The following is an 18,372-nucleotide window of genomic DNA, read 5'->3' as shown; positions in this document are numbered from 1 at the left end:
GAAATCGATCTAAATCTGTAAGCTATAATTTGGCCAGCCTTCGTATCACTAGAAAAAATATACCCTTCCCCATCCCTATCATATGGCTGGTGTTTGAAAGTATCCTCTCAGCCACTTTCTAATTACATATACCTACGGCTGGGCCAACTATATTTTGGAAAGCGATAAGACTACGCCAGTCTAGAACTAGGTACGGAAAGTTTGATAAAAAGAGCGGTTAAGTATATCCCGTTACAGTGAGAAGCACCATAAATTCTGTAAACACACTAAAGTACTCACAACTTTTACTTACCTATCGTATTAAAGCATCAACAAAAATAATTGGCACCAGAAATCAACTTAAGACTATGAAATTATTTAATTTAAAAATATAAAAGTCCATAGACACGCTTTTAAATACAAACTATTTTTTTAAATGTATGCCGGCTGCTTGGCAGACTGTTGCAACGCCGCTAGCACATCATGCTTGAGTCGGACGTATAGTCTGCCTTTTCTCCACGGATTTTGGAGTTGCAACGGCCTGAAGTCGTCCCGGAGGCATCTTTCCCGGGCTCCTATGACGGCTACGAGGCAGAAGTCCTGCAGTTTCTCGGGCCCGTAGACGGGGCCGGGCTTGCCCTTGAGAACGGCGGCCATGTTGAGCTGCTTGACCACGAGGTCAATGACCTCGCGGGCGGACGTGCGCGGGGTGACGTGCAGCTTGAGCGAAGTGCCGGCCGCTAAACCGGTCTCGTACGCGGCAAATACCTAAAATAATAGGAAATAGCGAATAGAACCAGATTTGAACACATAGAGCCGACAGAGACGACTATGAGAAAATACAGATGTTTCATGGAGCGTAATGGAAGAAGCGCTGGTGGCCTAGCGGTAAGAGCGTGCGACTTGCAATCCGGAGGTCGCAGGTTCAAACCCCGGCTCGTACCAATGAGTTTTTCGAAACTTATGTACGAAATATCATTTGATATTTACCAGTCGCTTTTCGGTGAAGGAAAACATCGTGAGGAAACCGGACTAATCCCAATAAGGCCTAGTTTCCCCTCTGGGTTGGAAGGTCAAGGTCAAACATCAAACATCATACATCAACATTTATTCAGCAAATAGGCCACAAGGGCACTTTTACACGTCAACATGGAACCCAGGCTCCCATGAGCCGTGGCAAATGCCGGGACAACGCGAGGAAGATGATGGAGCGTAATGGAATTGAAAACAAGTGCAAGCCGATATTCACTAATCTCGTAAATGACAGGTGTGATTTAAAAGTGAATGAACTGACCTGCAGTATCCCCGGCTGGTCCGGTGGCCGTTCCTCGTCGCTTCTGTTCTCGTCAGTCTTAGGAACCTTGTTGTGATACTCCGCCTCCTCCTGAGCCTCCAACAAAGTCTGTCGCTTCACACACGACCCCGACTTATTCGGGAACATATCCTGCCCAGTATCAGCAAACTCAACATCGGTGGACTTCACGTTAGTCATGCTTTTAGACGCGATCACGTGTTGTGCTCTATGTTTAAGTTGAGGACGGACTTTTAAAGGAATTTCTGTTGTTATAGGACAGCTCTGGCTTTCGGAGTCGCTTGATAAGCTCTGAGCGGATTCAGAGGCGATGCCTTTAGCTCTTACGCTAATCATGCTTCCAGGGTAATAGCCTTTTACTGTGAGTAAGGGGCTGGAAGTTGTGGACATGCTTGCGTGCGTACTATTCGGTCTGGGTTTAGGTTCATTGTCTTGTAAGACGAGAGTATCTTCGCTTCGAGATGGTGGTAGTCGATTGCTGCTGGTGCTATGTGAGCTTGGGGATTTGACGTCGAACTGAGAGTTGCTGCTCATGAAATTGTTACTAACACTCGACTGCGTGTATTGAGAATCAGCGCTGCCTTTTCTGGAGAAGTTTGGTTCAGCGTTGAGATATTGCGAAGTGCTGAGGTTCAGAGTGGAGATGGAAGTTTGTCGAGGGGCGAGACTAAGTTGTTGTTCGGATTTGCTGAACTCTGGATGCAGATTTGCGTGGTTTCCGTTGCCAGCCGGGCCGGGCCAGGAGCCTCTTCCGGGGGAAGTTTTGTTAATCTTGCCATCTCTTGACGGTATTTGAAGGAAGTCAACCTTCATGATGCTTTCGTTATTTTCCGCGTCGGAACCGTCGACGCTGGATTGCGACGGCATTCTTTCTATGACGTATTTGAGCAATATGCCGGAGCTGGGGGCAGCTTTGTCTTTGTCTCTAGCGAAACCGATCAGATCCATGAGCCATCTTTCAGCCTTCCATATAGCATTTAAATTATTTTGGAGTTCTTCTAGCTTGGTCAGCCGCTCTTTGGCCGTTTGTAGCTCTGCGCAAGAGAATGCTTCTCGATGTGAATGGGCGGCTAAAGCGACGTCCAGCTCCAAAACGCAGCTAAGCTTGGAGTATTTGTTTAATATGTTAGTGTGATACGTCTGAAGATGTATCATCTCGAATGCCTGTATCGGTAAACTGAGTAAGTCCCCTTTCTGTAGCAGTATTTCTTTTTGGCCGGGTACCGAGCATGCTTGTTCCGCCGGAGGACATAGCATGATGAAACTGACATCGCTATTCAGCTCTATGACCTCAAGGTCGTAGATTCGGTGGGTGATAGCAGTTTCTATAGATATATTCATTTCTTTAAACAGCCGTCGGGAGGCGGACGCGATATGATCCAGGAACATCTCTTGAGATTCGGAAGGCCTTTCCTGGCTGCCCATGGCTACAAGAGTGGGGATCGCTTGCTCCTCGGATGAAGGGTTGCCAGCTTGCGTTTTCAGGAAATCCCATTCCTCACTGTAAGCAAAAACGAAAATTAAAGAGCGACTGAACGATAAAAAATACTTTCACTCACAGAACCAATACTTATTACTATTCGAGATAAGATTTTAATAAAGTCAGGCCTTTTTGAGGTCGACCATGCAATAAAATACTTGACGCGGGAAAGTTTCCATAAGTTACTTATACCAGGGAATCGAGAAAGACCGTATAATTGAATTTAAACTGTTGTGAGACATACTAACATTGAATAATTTTACGGTTTAGACTTACTTGTTTTAAGTCACTCGCGCGACATGTTTACACGGCGGTCGTGAACGCTGCTCGCACTGTTAGTGCTTGAGAAAGGAGACCTAGGCTCTCCGAAACATGTCGCGCGAGTGACTTAAAACAAGTGAGTCTAAACCGTAAAATTATTCAAAGACCGGTATACCTGCGAAGGCTGTTCAGAATTTGATTGTTCGCCTGTTAGTTTAAATTCCAATGGTGTTTTTCAGTTGAAGGTCCAGCCTTGACGGTCACCTCGACACGTATAATAGATACCAAGGGTGTTTTTAGTAGTAGTAGTAGTAGTAGTAGTAGTAGTTTGTACAAAAAGACATATTAAAAATAACATACAATTAGTAAGAAGTACAAAGGCGAACTTATCCCTATTGAGGGATCTCTTCCAGTTAACCTTTGAGTAGATGAGAGGAGAAAGTGAAAAGCGGGTGACAAATGCAGCAAAATGTACAACAAGGTACCAGAAAGATAAAGGATATAAATACATACAAAATGTATAGGATAAACATACATATATTACACAAAAAGGAATGGGGAAAATACACTAAAAATTGGAAAGAATTAGAAAGATATAAAGCAATTTGTTGCGAACGCAACCTTTTATTTGTATAAACTCTTAATACATTCCTAATGCAGTAGCTAAACGCGGCCGTCGGGCTCGGCTAGTATTCGGAAGCTTTTTCTTAAGCACCAATAGGAGCGCTCCACATACTTTACTACAATTAGAGGCACCTAAATTTAAACCACCTTTTGTACTGATCAAATATTGCAAATAACTCTCTCATCAGCCTTCATACAATATCCACCACTTCTACATTTAACCGTTTTGGCAAGAACCCTTGTAAACCAGTATCTTTGGAAGATTATATAAGTTCACTAAGACCCACTTGCACCATTCCACTAACCCGGGGTTAACCGGTTAAACCTGCAGTTACCATGGTTACCAGTACAATTTGACACTTGGTAAACGGTTCAACCGTTTAACCCCGGGTTAGTGGGATGGTGCAAGTGGGCCTAAGAATTGAAGCTTTTTATTTGAGTCGTCGAGCTCCTGACCTGCACGGCGGCTACACAATTATACAATAGAAATATAGACAAATTAATCAGTCAGATCAGATAGCCATAGCTTCTCATTTGAAGGCCCAGAGTTGACGGTGACCGACACGTATAGGTACTCACGCGGAGACGTGCGGGTTGTCGCGCACGCGCGTGTGCGGCGGAACGTTGGGCGTGCGCGCGGGCGCCACGATGCGCACCACCTCTACCGACGACTGCAGCTTCAGGTAGCCCAGGTACAGGCCTCGGGGCAGCTGGACACGGGACACCTAACGAGGAAACGTCACATGTTAAAAAGGTAGGTACGTAACGAAAGGTGTTGGCAAAAGAATTGAGGTCACGCTTAAGAGGGCCACCCCACACTAACGTCTTTTGACCGTCGGCGTCTAGTCAGCGCTATGGAAAGTGATGTCGCTGTGCAGTTGCGCCAACGTTGCGTCGAGCAGCAGCCATAGAGTTGACTAGACGCCGACGCTCGGGAGGTGCTAGTGTGGGGTGGCTCCAAGTGCTATAACACCCGTCGCTGAAGCCGGCGGATACTGGTGTCCAGCGAGTGTTGAGTGCGGACACGGACTTGCTCGACGCTTCATATTATATGTTGATATTCACCCCGAAAACCGTTGTCTTCTTACTGAAAACTGCTTGTATTGATTCTAATAGACTCGAAGGTAATTTGAAGATAGATGGTATGCAATCTATTCACGCACAGATACCGTCAGAAGCTGCCGAAAAGCGCTCTCACTTAATACACGTCATCGAAGTTATATACACTGATGCCCAGAAGTTGAAGGCGAATACGGATTTAATAGTTCCCTTTTTGACCAGTTCAGCATAGTTACCTGATGGTACGCAATCTGTTCATGCACAGACGCCATTAGGAGCTCGCTAATAGTGTTGTCCTCGCTCAGCACTCGCCGCCGAAGCCTGGATACCGGGGCCCAGCGAGAGTTGAGGGCGGACACGGACTTGGCGGACTTGACGCTGTTTACACAAGACAGGACGATGGTGCCGTGGGAATCTCGCAGCGGTTTGTGGTATAATTGACCTGTTATTATCATAAAGAAATGTAGTCAGAATTTTACATGTGGTTAATCAGTATACAGCAGGGTATATAGGGTAATTCACCAGTAACTGGCCACCCTAAACTAAAAATGAATTCTATTCCCCTATAAACAGAATTCATTTTAGTATAAGGTTTCAATAACTGGCCAGCCTTCAATAACTAGCCACCTTATACCAAAATGAATTCTGTTTATAGGTGAATAGAATTCATTTTTAGTTTAGGGTGGCCACTTGGCCAGTTACTGGCGAATTACCCTACATGTATTATTGTCGAGATGGGGAATGAAGTAATTTGCTGGCTTGAGTATTAATTTTAAAGGGGCGACCTTGGGAGAAAGGTAAACAACGACCTGTAAGGAGAAAATCCGAATCACGGAATAATGTTTAGAATTTTTGGTCCCTGAAGTTCCTATTCGTCATTCTGACAGATGTAAATCAATCAATTAATTAATTCTTTATTCGTTCATCACAGGTACATAAATGGTGTTAACTTAATATTCTAAGGAACAGCCATGATGTGCCTTTTGGCGTAGGTAAGAATAACTTCTACTCTTCTATTCTTCTTCTTTTGTATTTGTTAGAAAGAGACAACATTTTACAAGTTATGGGGATGTTTACCTAGATCCTGAATGCAGAGCGCAGACTGCATCTGCGCACACGCGGTGAGCAGTTTCAGTCGAAAATGGATAGACGACGAAGTGTGTTTCTCCATGTCTGAGCGGAGTGCTTTCACGTCGTCCCATGAGCATGACACCTAAAAAATAAGGACATGAACGTTATAGGTACAAATGTACAATAAGCTGCAGAGGACGCCCCGTGTAAAAATTTTTTTATGCAGAGGGGTCACTTAATTCTGCAGCTTAATGTACGTAAACGCGAAGGTTATAATCTGATTGCGACTTTTGCTGATGCTTCGCTGCTGTTGTTTACAGCAGTGGGAAATGGGCGATGTCTCTGTTAATTTACTTAATAAACCTTGATAGAGTATGTGCGGATGTGGCGGAAAGAGCAGAGTCGTGAAATGTATGGGGTCCAATACATTCTATGACTCTTCTCTTTCCGTACAGACTCTAAAGTGACGGTTTTAACGTTCCAATCGCGACAATACTCGTAACGCGGCGGCAACAACTCAAATTATGAAGGAACTTGACAGAGACATCTGGCTTGACTGCTCCAGCAACGCTGATGAAGTCAGGGTGTTAAGAAATGTTATCTTAAGAGCCCATCAACGTGCACACTAGCGCCACTGCCAAATAATCGTGATTATTTAAATTTAACGAAATATATTTAAAAAATGGGGCCGCTACGGACTGTATCTTGTATTAAAGTACCTTTTGAATACATCAAACTAGTTTCTATGTTGCTGGATTCGTCAATCCATGCGTCCAAAGTTAAAACGGCCGTTTTTGTTTTGAGTTTATAGATTGACGAATCCAGCAACATAGAAACTAGTTTGATGTATTCAAAAGGTACATACTTTAATACAAGATACAGTCCGTAGCGGCCCCCTTTTTTTAAATATCTTTCGTTAAGTTGAAATAATCACGATTATTTAGCAGCGGCGCTAGTGTGCACGTTGATGGGCTCTTAAATGACACAATTTGAGAAAAAATTACTCGGGATAGGAAATAACGAGGTATGAGACTGGTATGATGGCAATTCCTCTTCGTCAAATTTCAACAGATTCTCGTCAGTTCGTCAGTCAGAGTCTATGCAGTACGACGCTCCTATTTGATGTCTGTGAGTTGTCACAACTTGCCGCAAATTTAGCGTGGTTGGAGTAAATCTCGATACCAGTGCATTTATAATAAAAATCTTAATAGGTACATGATTGAGACATACCTTCATGAGCCAGTGGAAGTCTGTATAGATACACGTAGGGTAGGTCTCATCGACTTCGATGACGGGTAGGAACTCTTCGCTAGTCACCAACACCTTGTCTTCGTGGTACAGAATGCATGCCAAATAGACGCCTCTGGAACCACATAAACACTTTCTTTAGACATTTGCTTGGATTTGGAGATTGGTGATAAGGACAATATAGTTAATCCACCCTTGTTATTTTAAGCATTTACCGCATACGAAGCCATATATGGCGGATATAATATTCAACTCTATTGACTGCTATTAAAAGTCAAATTTCAACAAATATTTTTTAGTACATGCAGGAAGGGATTAATCTTTTGGACGCCAATGACCGATATTCACGCACCGTAGGTTCAACGCCAAAGACCGATTAATCGGTCATAGACCACAGAGCAACATCAACCTACGTGCATATGCATATAAAGTTCAATTTCAGTTTTGACACTTCGGTGACGTGGGGTCAGCGTGACAGCTTTTGTGTTTGACACGGCGTCGAAAAGGTTAAGTGCGTCCTCACATAAACAACACCTAATTCGAACACAAATGATGAAATGACTTTGAAAAAGCATAAAGAAAAGCTTATTCGGGCTAATACCAACTGCTAGGCTAGAAATCGTCCCCCGTCCCATTAGGCTTAGCACGCACTGCGGTTTTTTTCTTGCGGTTGCGGTCTAAATGTAGCAAGTTGCGTGCGTGCGCTTATAAAGAATGCCGTACGTTACATTTTTTGCGGTAGCGGAACCGCTTTTTAAAAACCGCAGTGCGTGCTAAGCCTTAGGCAGGGGCATGCAATGGTACCCACTCTAAAGATCGTCCTGTTCATATCCCTGTTCCTTATTATACGACACTGTTAACGACAGCAAAGCAGGGCCTGCCTTTACGTATTAGTGCCAGTCGAAACATCGCGCCAAACAAGATACGGAGACGTTGTATATGGGCCTTCCATAAGAAAAAGAACAGAACGAGCGATTCAACGAGTGCAAAATTCATGCGTGCGTTTCTGTCAAAATATCCCTCGCCGCTCACATATTAGCCCTTACCTTAATAAAGCGGGTAAACTTAATATGTCGCACAGACGAATACTAAAGCTCGCGGCAATGGTATTTACGCTTAAACAATCTGGCATTCCACCCTATCTCGCGCGTAAACTCGAATGGAAACCTAACCGAAAGTTGAAAGGTTTGCGTGAGCAACAAGGGCGTATCTCCCTTCCACTGCTCCGGCTTCAGTCATTTAAAGGCAGTTTTCGCTATGCTGGTCCCTGGCGGTTTTCAAACTACGTTGCAAGGCTTATTTACTGGACCTCCAAAAGGAATTAACGTACACTTTTGGTTGAGTGACCTTTAGATATTTAATTTTAATTAAACTTTTTTATCCACTGCGCATTGTACGGTTTTGCTATCCTGTCCTATGTGTAATAGTGTAAATGTTTCTACTGTCCTTAGCTAGATATAAATACGGCGGTGGCAGAATAACAGCGTCCGTTGCTGGAAGTCTTTAAGGCCGCTGTGCCCCGTAGTCTTTTGGCACAGACATTAGCTGAGCCACCTTCCCTTTCAATTAGTTTGTAAGCATTATTGTGTACTTTTATTATGTACCTATGTTCAAACTCTTTGAATAAACGTCTTTTTCTCAAAAATGGACGGCAAAGTCGACGTTGCCGGTTAAAAAATAGGTCGCGAAGTGCGTAGTTTATGGTCATTCAAAAAATTAAAAAGTTAAAAACATTGCAGTCTCGATTTCGGGACTGCAATGTCGCATACAAATTCCATTATTTAACGAGTTCCAAACTTTTTAAAACTTCAAATGGCCATATCAAATGAAGGCATAGGTCCCTTAAACAGCCAAACAGATGATCAGTACTTATTATTATAAAGCCTATAACAGACTATCGCACCGCACCGCGACCTTGGAGCGTCGCACCCATAAGTGAGAGCGAGAAACAGAATCTCTTTCTCACTCTCACTTATGGGTGCGACGCTCCAAGGTCGCGATGCGGTGCGATAGTCTGTTACAGGCTTAATGTTGGTACCGCGACTATTTAGGTGTCTCAAATAGTTTGGCGTATTTTCAGCAGAAAAATACACTTCTTTTTTTTTTAAAGGCGGCAAGCAAATTTTTTTAATGGTTGTACTTTTTTCTGTGAAAATTAGAACGTTGCTTCTGTAAGTTCTGTAAAATATTTCTATTTCTTGCACCATTTTTGAGAAAAGCACTATATATGACTCGGCTGGAAGGCTACTTGCTGGCTTCGGATTCAATTAAACGGACTCCCAAGGTCGTCCGTTTAAAACGAATCCTCAGCCTGCAAGTAGCTACTTCCGAACCTCGACAATAATGTACTAATACGTACCTCCTGAGATTCTTCTGGAACTTGCTGGCGGCGGTGAACAGCTGGCGGATGGTGGCGGTCTTCTTGCGCGGCGGGCGCGGCGGCGCGGCGGGCGGGCGCAGGCGCGCGCCGGCCGCCGCCGCACCCAGCGCCTCCAGCGCCGCCGCGCCGCACGGCTCGCCGCGCGGCGCGCGACTACACACGTCGCGCCAGCCTGGGATACGAGCAAGTTCTAAACGTTAGGTTTTACAATTAAACCTACGAAAAATTATTAGAGCGAATTTGCTGGAAGCTGACGTACGCTGAAGATATTACCACAAATACACATGGGTAGCGACAAACGTTTCACCTCAGCTTGGACCCAACATGGATTGAAAAATTCACTCAATTCTTTTTAGGGTTCCGTAGCCAAATGGCAAAAAAACGGAACCCTTATAGATTCGTCATGTCTGTCTGTCTGTCTGTCTGTCCGTCTGTCCGTGTATGTCACAGTCACTTTTCTCCGAAACTATAAGAACTATACTGTTGAAACTTGGTAAGTAGATGTATTCTGTGAACCGCATTAAGATTTTCACACAAAAATAGAAAAAAAACAATAAATTTTTGGGGTTCCCTATACTTAGAACTGAAACTCAAAATTTTTTTTTTCATCAAACCTATACGTGTGGGGTATCCATGGGTAGGTCTTCAAAAATGATATTGAGGTTTCTAATATCATTTTTTTCTAAACTGAATAGTTTGCGCGAGAGACACTTCCAAAGTGGTAAAATGTGTGTCCCCCCCTGTAACTTGAAGAATGATAAAACTAAAAAAAATATATGATGTACATTACCGTGTAAACTTCCACCGAAAATTGGTTTGAACGAGATCTAGTAAGTAGTTTTTTTTTAATACGTCATAAATCGCCTAAATACGGAACCCTTCATGGGCGAGTCCGACTCGCACTTGGCCGCTTTTTTATGATTAACGTCAGTGATATGGAATAGAATTAAAGAACATGAATCTTAGGTTTTATTATGCTAAAATAAAAATGACAATGTGACAATCATGACATTCTTCCCTCCTTAGTCCTGAACGTAGTCCATCAGATGGGAAGGGGGTCGTCGAGCTCGAGCCGAACGACGTGGCTCATTCGGAATAAAATGGGAAGGAGCTGGCTCCGATCGCCGTGGTTCATTTGGAATAAGAGGGGGAGAAGTTGGCTCTGCAGTTACGTCTGGAGCTCCGTCATTCGGGGTTGTTTCAGTTACTGGGTCAGAGGACCGAGCTATGGGATCTGCAAGTCCTTCATTTCCATGGCATTCAAAATCATGATGTGTGTCATTATCTGCACTATTATTTGTAGGAGAAAGATCGTTTGTGTTAGATTCCGTTAGTGGCACTGCACCCCTGGGAGCGAGGTGGCGATTCGAAACTAGCATCTCTTTGCCGTTTGATAATCTCACTGTACTATAGCTAGGATTTGCTTCTATTAGATCAACTTCTTCTACCAGAGGGTCGTACTTACTTGCACGAATGAATTTCTTAAGGAGGACTTTTCCGGGCTGTAGCCAAGGTGGCATAGATTGCCCCCACGAAGATCGTCGATAGTGGTTAAACATTCTCTCGTGCGGTGTTTTATTAGTTGAAGTGCAAAGTAAGGACCGGATGCTATGTAACGCTTGTGTCATCACAGTCTCCCACATGGTAATAGGTAAGTTTTTGGTTTTTAAAGCAAGGCGAATTGTTTGCCACAGAGTACCATTCAGGCGTTCGACCTGTCCATTCCCTTGCGGATTATAAGGTGAGGATCTGCTTGTGGATACGCCCTTAGAGTGTAAAAAGTCTTTCATTTCAGTAGACATAAAAGAAGTCCCTTGGTCTGTGTGAATAGTTGCCGGATATCCAAATACAGAAAACAGTTCGCTCAGGCATTTTGTGACTGTCTCCGTGCTCATATCTGCGCAAGCATAGGCAAACGGAAATCTGGAGTATTCGTCTATGATTGTCAATAGTACATTATTGTCGAGGTTCGGAAGTAGCTACTTGCAGGCTGAGGATTCGTTTTAAACGGACGACCTTGGGAGTCCGTTTAATTGAATCCGAAGCCAGCAAGTAGCCTTCCAGCCGAGTCATATATAGTGCTTTTCTCAAAAATGGTGCAAGAAATAGAAATATTTTACAGAACTTACAGAAGCAACGTTCTAATTTTCCATTAATTTTCACAGAAAAAAATACAACCATTAAAAAAATTAGCTTGCCGCCTTTAAAAAAAAAAGAAGTGTATTTTTCTGCTGAAAATACGCCAACCTATTTGAGACACCTAAATAGTCGCGGTACCAACATTAAGCCTGTAACAGACTATCGCACCGCACCGCGACCTTGGAGCGTCGCACCCATAAGTGAGAGCGAGAGAGAGATATCTGTTTCTCGCTCTCACTTATGGGTGCGACGCTCCAAGGTCGCGGTGCGGTGCGATAGTCTGTTATAGGCTTTATAATAATAAGTGCTGATCATCTGTTTGGCTGTTTAAGGGACCTATGCCTTCATTTGATATGGCCATTTGAAGTTTTAAAAAGTTTTGAACTCGTTAAATAATGGAATTTGTATGCGACATTGCAGTCCCGAAATCGAGACTGCAATGTTTTTAACTTTTTAATTTTTTGAATGACCATAAACTACGCACTTCGCGACCTATTTTTTAACCGGCAACGTCGACTTTGCCGTCCATTTTTGAGAAAAATATATTTGTTTCGCGTAGCTGATGGTATTGGCCCTTTGAAGTCCATAGATAATCTTTCAAATGGTGCGGTAGCTTTTATTAAAGTCCCTGTTGATTTGCTGAATCTGGGTTTGATTTCCGCACATGTAGGGCATGACGATACTACTCTCTTTACATCATCACAGCTAAATGGTAAGTTTTTAGATCTGATCCAGTGCGTTAGTCGAGCTACACCAGGATGGCAAAGTGACTGATGTAATTCCTTTAAACGGTCATCGGTAGACGCTGCGCAGCAAACTTGCCTTGACAGAGCGTCTGCTACAGTGTTTTGACTCCCTGGACGATATTTGATGTCAAATGTATAATTTGAAAGTTCTATTCTCCATCTCTGAATTTTATCATTCTTTATTTTACTAGCATGTCCTTGTAGCATGTAAGCTACCGATTTTTGATCAGTTATGAGATAAAATGATCGTCCGAGTAAATAATGTCTCCATTTCTTGAGGCTTTCTATTATAGCGTAGGCTTCCTTCTCAATAATAGGGTAGTTCTTCTCACTGTCGCTTAGAGATTTCGAAAAAAATGCTACAGGTCGGCCATTTTGTGTCAGCGAAGCAGCGATGGAATAGTCTGATGCATCTGTTTCAACAGTAAAAGTTTCATCAGGATCGATGGCGGACAGCGTCGACTTCGATATAATGCGTTTAATTTCTTCAAATGCAGCAGCTTGTCTGGAGTCCAAAGGGTATTTCTCTACTAGTGTTAGCGGGTGTAACTTGTTTGAAAAGTCGGGCACCCATTTAGAGTAGTGTGAAAACAGTCCTATAGCTCGTTTTAGAGATGCTGAATCTTGAGGCAATGCTAAATCGAGGAGCGGACGTAGTCGGTCTGGATCAGGTTTTACAATTCCATTATTTATATTATATCCAAGAATACTAATATCTGTCAAAGCAAATTGACTCTTTTCTTTGTTGATAGTCAGGTGATACTTCTCTGCGATTTTTAAAAAAATATTTAGTTTTTCGTCGTGGTCTTTCTTATCTTTCCCGCATACAGTTATGTCATCCAAATAGGGATATATTCCATCAATACTTGTTTTCCGGATTATTGAATCTATAGCTCTTTGGAAACATGCAACACCGTTCGTCACCCCGAACGGGATACGACGGAATTGATATAAATTGCCTGCTGCTTCAAATGCTGTTAAGGGTCTGTTTTCAGGAATAATAGGAATCTGGTGATAGGCCGATTTTAGGTCAATCTTGCTGAATACTTTGAAGTTTGATACCTTCGCTATAACCTCTTCGATATTAGGCAGGGGATATGCATCAAGGTAAGTATATTTGTTTACAGTTTGCGAGTAGTCAATGCACATACGTTTTTTGTGATGCGCGCCGCCTGTCAGGAGAACCTGAGCGCGCCATGGCGAGTTACTCTCTTCAATGATTCCATCAGCTAGAAGTTTGTTGATTTCATCTTCGATGTACTTTTGATCATGAGGCGCAAATCTGCGAGATTTTACTGCAATTGGGTGACATTCAGGTGACATATTGGCAAATAAATCGACGGGGTCGATGCAAGCTTCTTCTAAGGCGAACAGTTTCAAGGGAGGCAAATGTCCGCCGAATTCAAATTCTACTGAAGAATATTGCTTCAGTACGTCACGGCCCAATATGACTTTGCAGCACAGATTTTTCAGAACGCGAAGGTCTAAACCAGAATGAGTCCGATTCTCTAGAGTTATAGTTGCCACGTAGACTTGACTAATGTTTGATTGGTGTTCTAATGTTGCCATTGTTACGCTTTGGCCCCAGGGCTTCGTGGTAAGGCCGTATTGTATAATTACTTCTTCGTCTATGAAACTGGATGAACTTCCCGTGTCGATCAAGGCTCGGAGACTTATTCCATTTACCTCGATAGTTGTAATGCATTTTTCTGTCCCACTTGCTGCTAGTGTCAAACATGAAGACTCGTTCCCACTTTGTTCGTCATCGTTTGTTAATATAGCTGCGTTTTGCAAGGCGCTTCCTCTACACACTTTCGCAAAATGTCCTTGTTTTCCACATTTTAGGCAGGTGGCTTGAAAAGCTGGGCACAATCGACGAGGATGGCGTGGGTTTGCACAGAAGTAGCATTTTTCATTCTGAGAATTTGTCACGTATGTATTAGGTTTCCGAGTTGTAGATGTGGCTGCCGCAGTGGACGTGGATTGTACAGGAATTGACGAGGATGGCCCGACTGCAGCGGTTTGTTGTGGAACGAAACTTTGTGATTGTATTTGGGCAGATTCTAAAGCACGAGCTTGATTATGAGCTTCATCTAGCGTAAGAGTCATATTTTCAAGCAAACGTTGACGAATTGCGGAAGACGATAGACCCGCGATAAATGAATCTCTAATGTAATCTTTTTCGTATTGGTCGGCGGTAACTGCTTTAAAACAGCAATCTTTTGAGAGTAGTTTAAGCGCTTGAAGGTATTGGTCGACGGTCTCCCCATTCTGCTGACGTCGGGAGGCCAGATTATGGCGTGCGAAAATCTCGCTCTTCGGTTTGACGAATAAACATTCCAGTGTAGACATAGCACTGTTATAATCAGTTGTTTGAGCGATATATTCGTAAATATTTGGCGCTATGAGATTAATAAGCAGTTTATATTTTACCGTATCCGTTTCAGCTTTACATTCTTGAAGAAAATTTTCAAAAGTCTTTTTCCAATGGAGCCATTTTGAAGCATTTTGGCTATCCAACGGATCCGCTTCGAATTTTTCGGGTCTAAGATACTTCTCCATTTGAATGATTCTTTCTTTTACGAGCATTAAAGAAATTTTAGCATAATAAATTGATATGGAATAGAATTAAAGAACCTGAATCTTAGGTTTTATTATGCTAAAATAAAAATGACAATGTGACAATCATGACAGTCAGTCAGCAGAGAACTATGAAATTGCTCATACAATATAGTTATTTAGCGACCGTTTTAGTGGGGACAGATGGTTTGACAGTCAGCAGCAGTAGTTGCTAAGCGAGCGAGGTATTCAAAATGATCTTAACGCGACTTTATTGTTAAGAGAATAAGAGCGCGTCAAGATAATTTTGAACACCTCGCCCGCTTAGCAACTATTGCTGCTAACTGTACACCCGACTCTTAATGTTTCCATAAGTCACCGTCAGTAGGTACGCTGACAGTTCGCGAGTAGAGCTGGAAAATTGTCTATCTTTCTTTTTATCTGTTCGTCTGTATCTAACTTACTTCTAGGCACCACGCTTCTCGGAGAAAACCAAGTGGCGCGGTGAAGAATATGCGTCTCTCTTCTTACATTTGTGTCTCTGTCTAACTTACTGCTAGGCACAACGCTTCTCGGAGTGGAGCAGGCGGGCGCGCCCCAGCCGCGCAGGTTACCGGCGGCGGCGCGGAAGAAATAACGCCGACCGCGTGTTAAACCCGCCGCCAGGACCCGAGTGGGTCCGTGCACGGCGCAGGGGACCTCGCGGGTGCCGCACACGTTCGAGAAGTCGGCGCGGGATGACCATTCCACTGTAACATTTAAAATAGCGGTTATCTATTAATGCAAGATATGGGGTTGGCCGGTATTTAGCAGATGGCGCCAGTATGGCCTGCCCTGTCAATCCTTATACGCGGATTAGACTCTCGCGCGAGCCACGAGACGAGCCGCGAGCCGCGCCACGAGACGCGAGTCCACCGCTTACACTCGCGTTCGGCTTGTCATTCGGTTATAAACCTTATGCCGTGCCGTTAGTGTTTAAATTATATTAGCTCGACGAGCTTGCGAGCCACGAGACGAGCCGCGAGCCCACCGCTTACACTCGCGTCTCGTGGCGCGGCTCGCGGCTCGTCTCGTGGCTCGCGCGAGAGTCTAATCCGCCTACTAGAATTGTGTCAAATTTTTGTTTTTTTGATGGGTTTTTATGCCCAGGATGCCCGCATTTAAGCCAAATCTCATACATAACAAAAGGGCCAAGGGCCAAGCTACGATGGCGCCATCTATGCAAGCCTTATAGGCGGATTAGACTCTCGCGCGAGCCACGATATACGATGATACTATAGACATTTTTGTTCATAGTTTGTCCATTTTCAAGAACAAAGTTCGGCATATTTTGTTTACTAGTAATTGAAAAATTGTTTCAAGTAAATATTTTGCATTGTTTTCTTACTTTATTTGCGTGTTGCACAACTATACCTACGGGTAATTTATAATTAAGTAACCTATTTACTTTTCATTGTAATAGTCAACTTAGTAACGTATGAAACTTTATGCCTATTTTTAGTCATTTTTGTAAGACTTATTTGTAAAAGGCTGTTTGTTTAAAAAAAAAAAAAAGAAAATTAAATATTTTATTTATCGCTGCGTCTTACGTAGGCGAACAACTCGCGAACGTGATTAAAATTACCCCAATATTTGATAATATTGGGGCAATTTTTACCTATAGGGTATCCCCGGGTTTGTGACGTCATCTGTGTCTATCCCTTACGGGGGCACGCGGTAGGCCACATCTATAGAAATACTACCATCTATGCCACTTTATGAAAGATTTTCTACTTACTATCCGTCACTCACGCAAATAATTAAATTAGTATTGACGTATTATAGGTAGATCTCTACGTCAAGCGGCTCAAGGTAGAGCCTGCCATCCGTTTGAATAACATTATTGTACAATTTACCTTTGTATTTGGTGATGGGAGTCTGTTCCCGCGTCAGTCTGGGGTCTCTCAGCCGTACAGAGACAGAGTGGGCGCCGCACACTTCCAAGTCAGGAGGGGCTGGTGCTGCCGGTAGCCGGAGGGCCTGCCATCCGTGGACTAGGTCTAATGAACATGTACTTGCCTTTGTATTTGGTGATGGGAGGCTGTTCCCGCGTCAGTCTGGGGTCTCTCAGCCGTACAGAGACAGAGTGGGCGCCGCACACTTCCAAGTCAGGAGGGGCTGGTGCTGCCGGTAGCCGGAGGGCCTGCCATCCGTGGACTAGGTCTAATGAACATGTACTTGCCTTTGTATTTGGTGATGGGAGGCTGTTCCCGCGTCAGTCTGGGGTCTCTCAGCCGTACAGAGACAGAGTGGGCGCCGCACACTTCCAAGTCAGGAGGGGCTGGTGCTGCCGGTAGCCGGAGGGCCTGCCATCCGTGGACTAGGTCTAATGAACATGTACTTGCCTTTGTATTTGGTGATGGGAGGCTGTTCCCGCGTCAGTCTGGGGTCTCTCAGCCGTACAGAGACAGAGTGGGCGCCGCACACTTCCAAGTCAGGAGGGGCTGGTGCTGCCGGTAGCCGGAGGGCCTGCCATCCGTGGACTAGGTCTAATGAACATGTACTTGCCTTTGTATTTGGTGATGGGAGGCTGTTCCCGCGTCAGTCTGGGGTCTCTCAGCCGTACAGAGACAGAGTGGGCGCCGCACACTTCCAAGTCAGGAGGGGCTGGTGCTGCCGGTAGCCGGAGGGCCTGCCATCCGTGGACTAGGTCTAATGAACATGTACTTGCCTTTGTATTTGGTGATGGGAGGCTGTTCCCGCGTCAGTCTGGGGTCTCTCAGCCGTACAGAGACAGAGTGGGCGCCGCACACTTCCAAGTCAGGAGGGGCTGGTGCTGCCGGTAGCCGGAGGGCCTGCCATCCGTGGACTAGGTCTAATGAACATGTACTTGCCTTTGTATTTGGTGATGGGAGGCTGTTCCCGCGTCAGTCTGGGGTCTCTCAGCCGTACAGAGACAGAGTGGGCGCCGCACACTTCCAAGTCAGGAGGGGCTGGTGCTGCCGGTAGCCGGAGGGCCTGCCATCCGTGGACTAGGTCTAATGAACATGTACTTGCCTTTGTATTTGGTGATGGGAGGCTGTTCCCGCGTCAGTCTGGGGTCTCTCAGCCGTACAGAGACAGAGTGGGCGCCGCACACTTCCAAGTCAGGAGGGGCTGGTGCTGCCGGTAGCCGGAGGGCCTGCCATCCGTGGACTAGGTCTAATGAACATGTACTTGCCTTTGTATTTGGTGATGGGAGGCTGTTCCCGCGTCAGTCTGGGGTCTCTCAGCCGTACAGAGACAGAGTGGGCGCCGCACACTTCCAAGTCAGGAGGGGCTGGTGCTGCCGGTAGCCGGAGGGCCTGCCATCCGTGGAGTAGACGTCTGGAATATAAAGGTCATTATTATTAAAAGAATTACTTCAACTCCCATATAGACTTAATACAATCAGACTAACAACTAGTAAGTTTTAAATGGCGGCGCTTTTTCTAATCCTGAGTTTCATTGAAACTCAGCGGTCTGGTGTATCAGTAGGTATATTTTTATAATCAAA

The 18,372-nt window shown here is 44.4% G+C and overlaps 1 protein-coding gene across 1 annotated transcript in view; it reads right to left on the bottom strand.

Moving 5' to 3' along the window:
• Positions 1 to 334: 334 nt before the first annotated feature.
• The window catches only part of LOC134651212 (ankyrin repeat and fibronectin type-III domain-containing protein 1), a 79,706-nt gene continuing 61,668 nt past the window's right edge, over positions 335 to 18,372 (bottom strand). The window contains exons 7-15 of the mRNA XM_063506281.1: positions 18,058 to 18,203; positions 15,413 to 15,607; positions 9,394 to 9,586; positions 7,017 to 7,149; positions 5,793 to 5,928; positions 4,952 to 5,157; positions 4,236 to 4,381; positions 1,274 to 2,792; positions 335 to 747 (exon numbers count right to left, since the gene is read on the bottom strand). Of these exons, the coding sequence (XP_063362351.1) occupies positions 412 to 747; positions 1,274 to 2,792; positions 4,236 to 4,381; positions 4,952 to 5,157; positions 5,793 to 5,928; positions 7,017 to 7,149; positions 9,394 to 9,586; positions 15,413 to 15,607; positions 18,058 to 18,203 (3,010 nt within the window). The 3' untranslated portion in view covers positions 335 to 411. The remainder of the gene's footprint in view (positions 748 to 1,273; positions 2,793 to 4,235; positions 4,382 to 4,951; positions 5,158 to 5,792; positions 5,929 to 7,016; positions 7,150 to 9,393; positions 9,587 to 15,412; positions 15,608 to 18,057; positions 18,204 to 18,372) is intronic.

Source organism: Cydia amplana, chromosome 9 (assembly GCF_948474715.1).
Source record: "Cydia amplana chromosome 9, ilCydAmpl1.1, whole genome shotgun sequence".
NCBI classification, from domain to species: domain Eukaryota; kingdom Metazoa; phylum Arthropoda; class Insecta; order Lepidoptera; family Tortricidae; genus Cydia; species Cydia amplana.
This window is presented reverse-complemented; position numbering and strand designations above follow the sequence as displayed.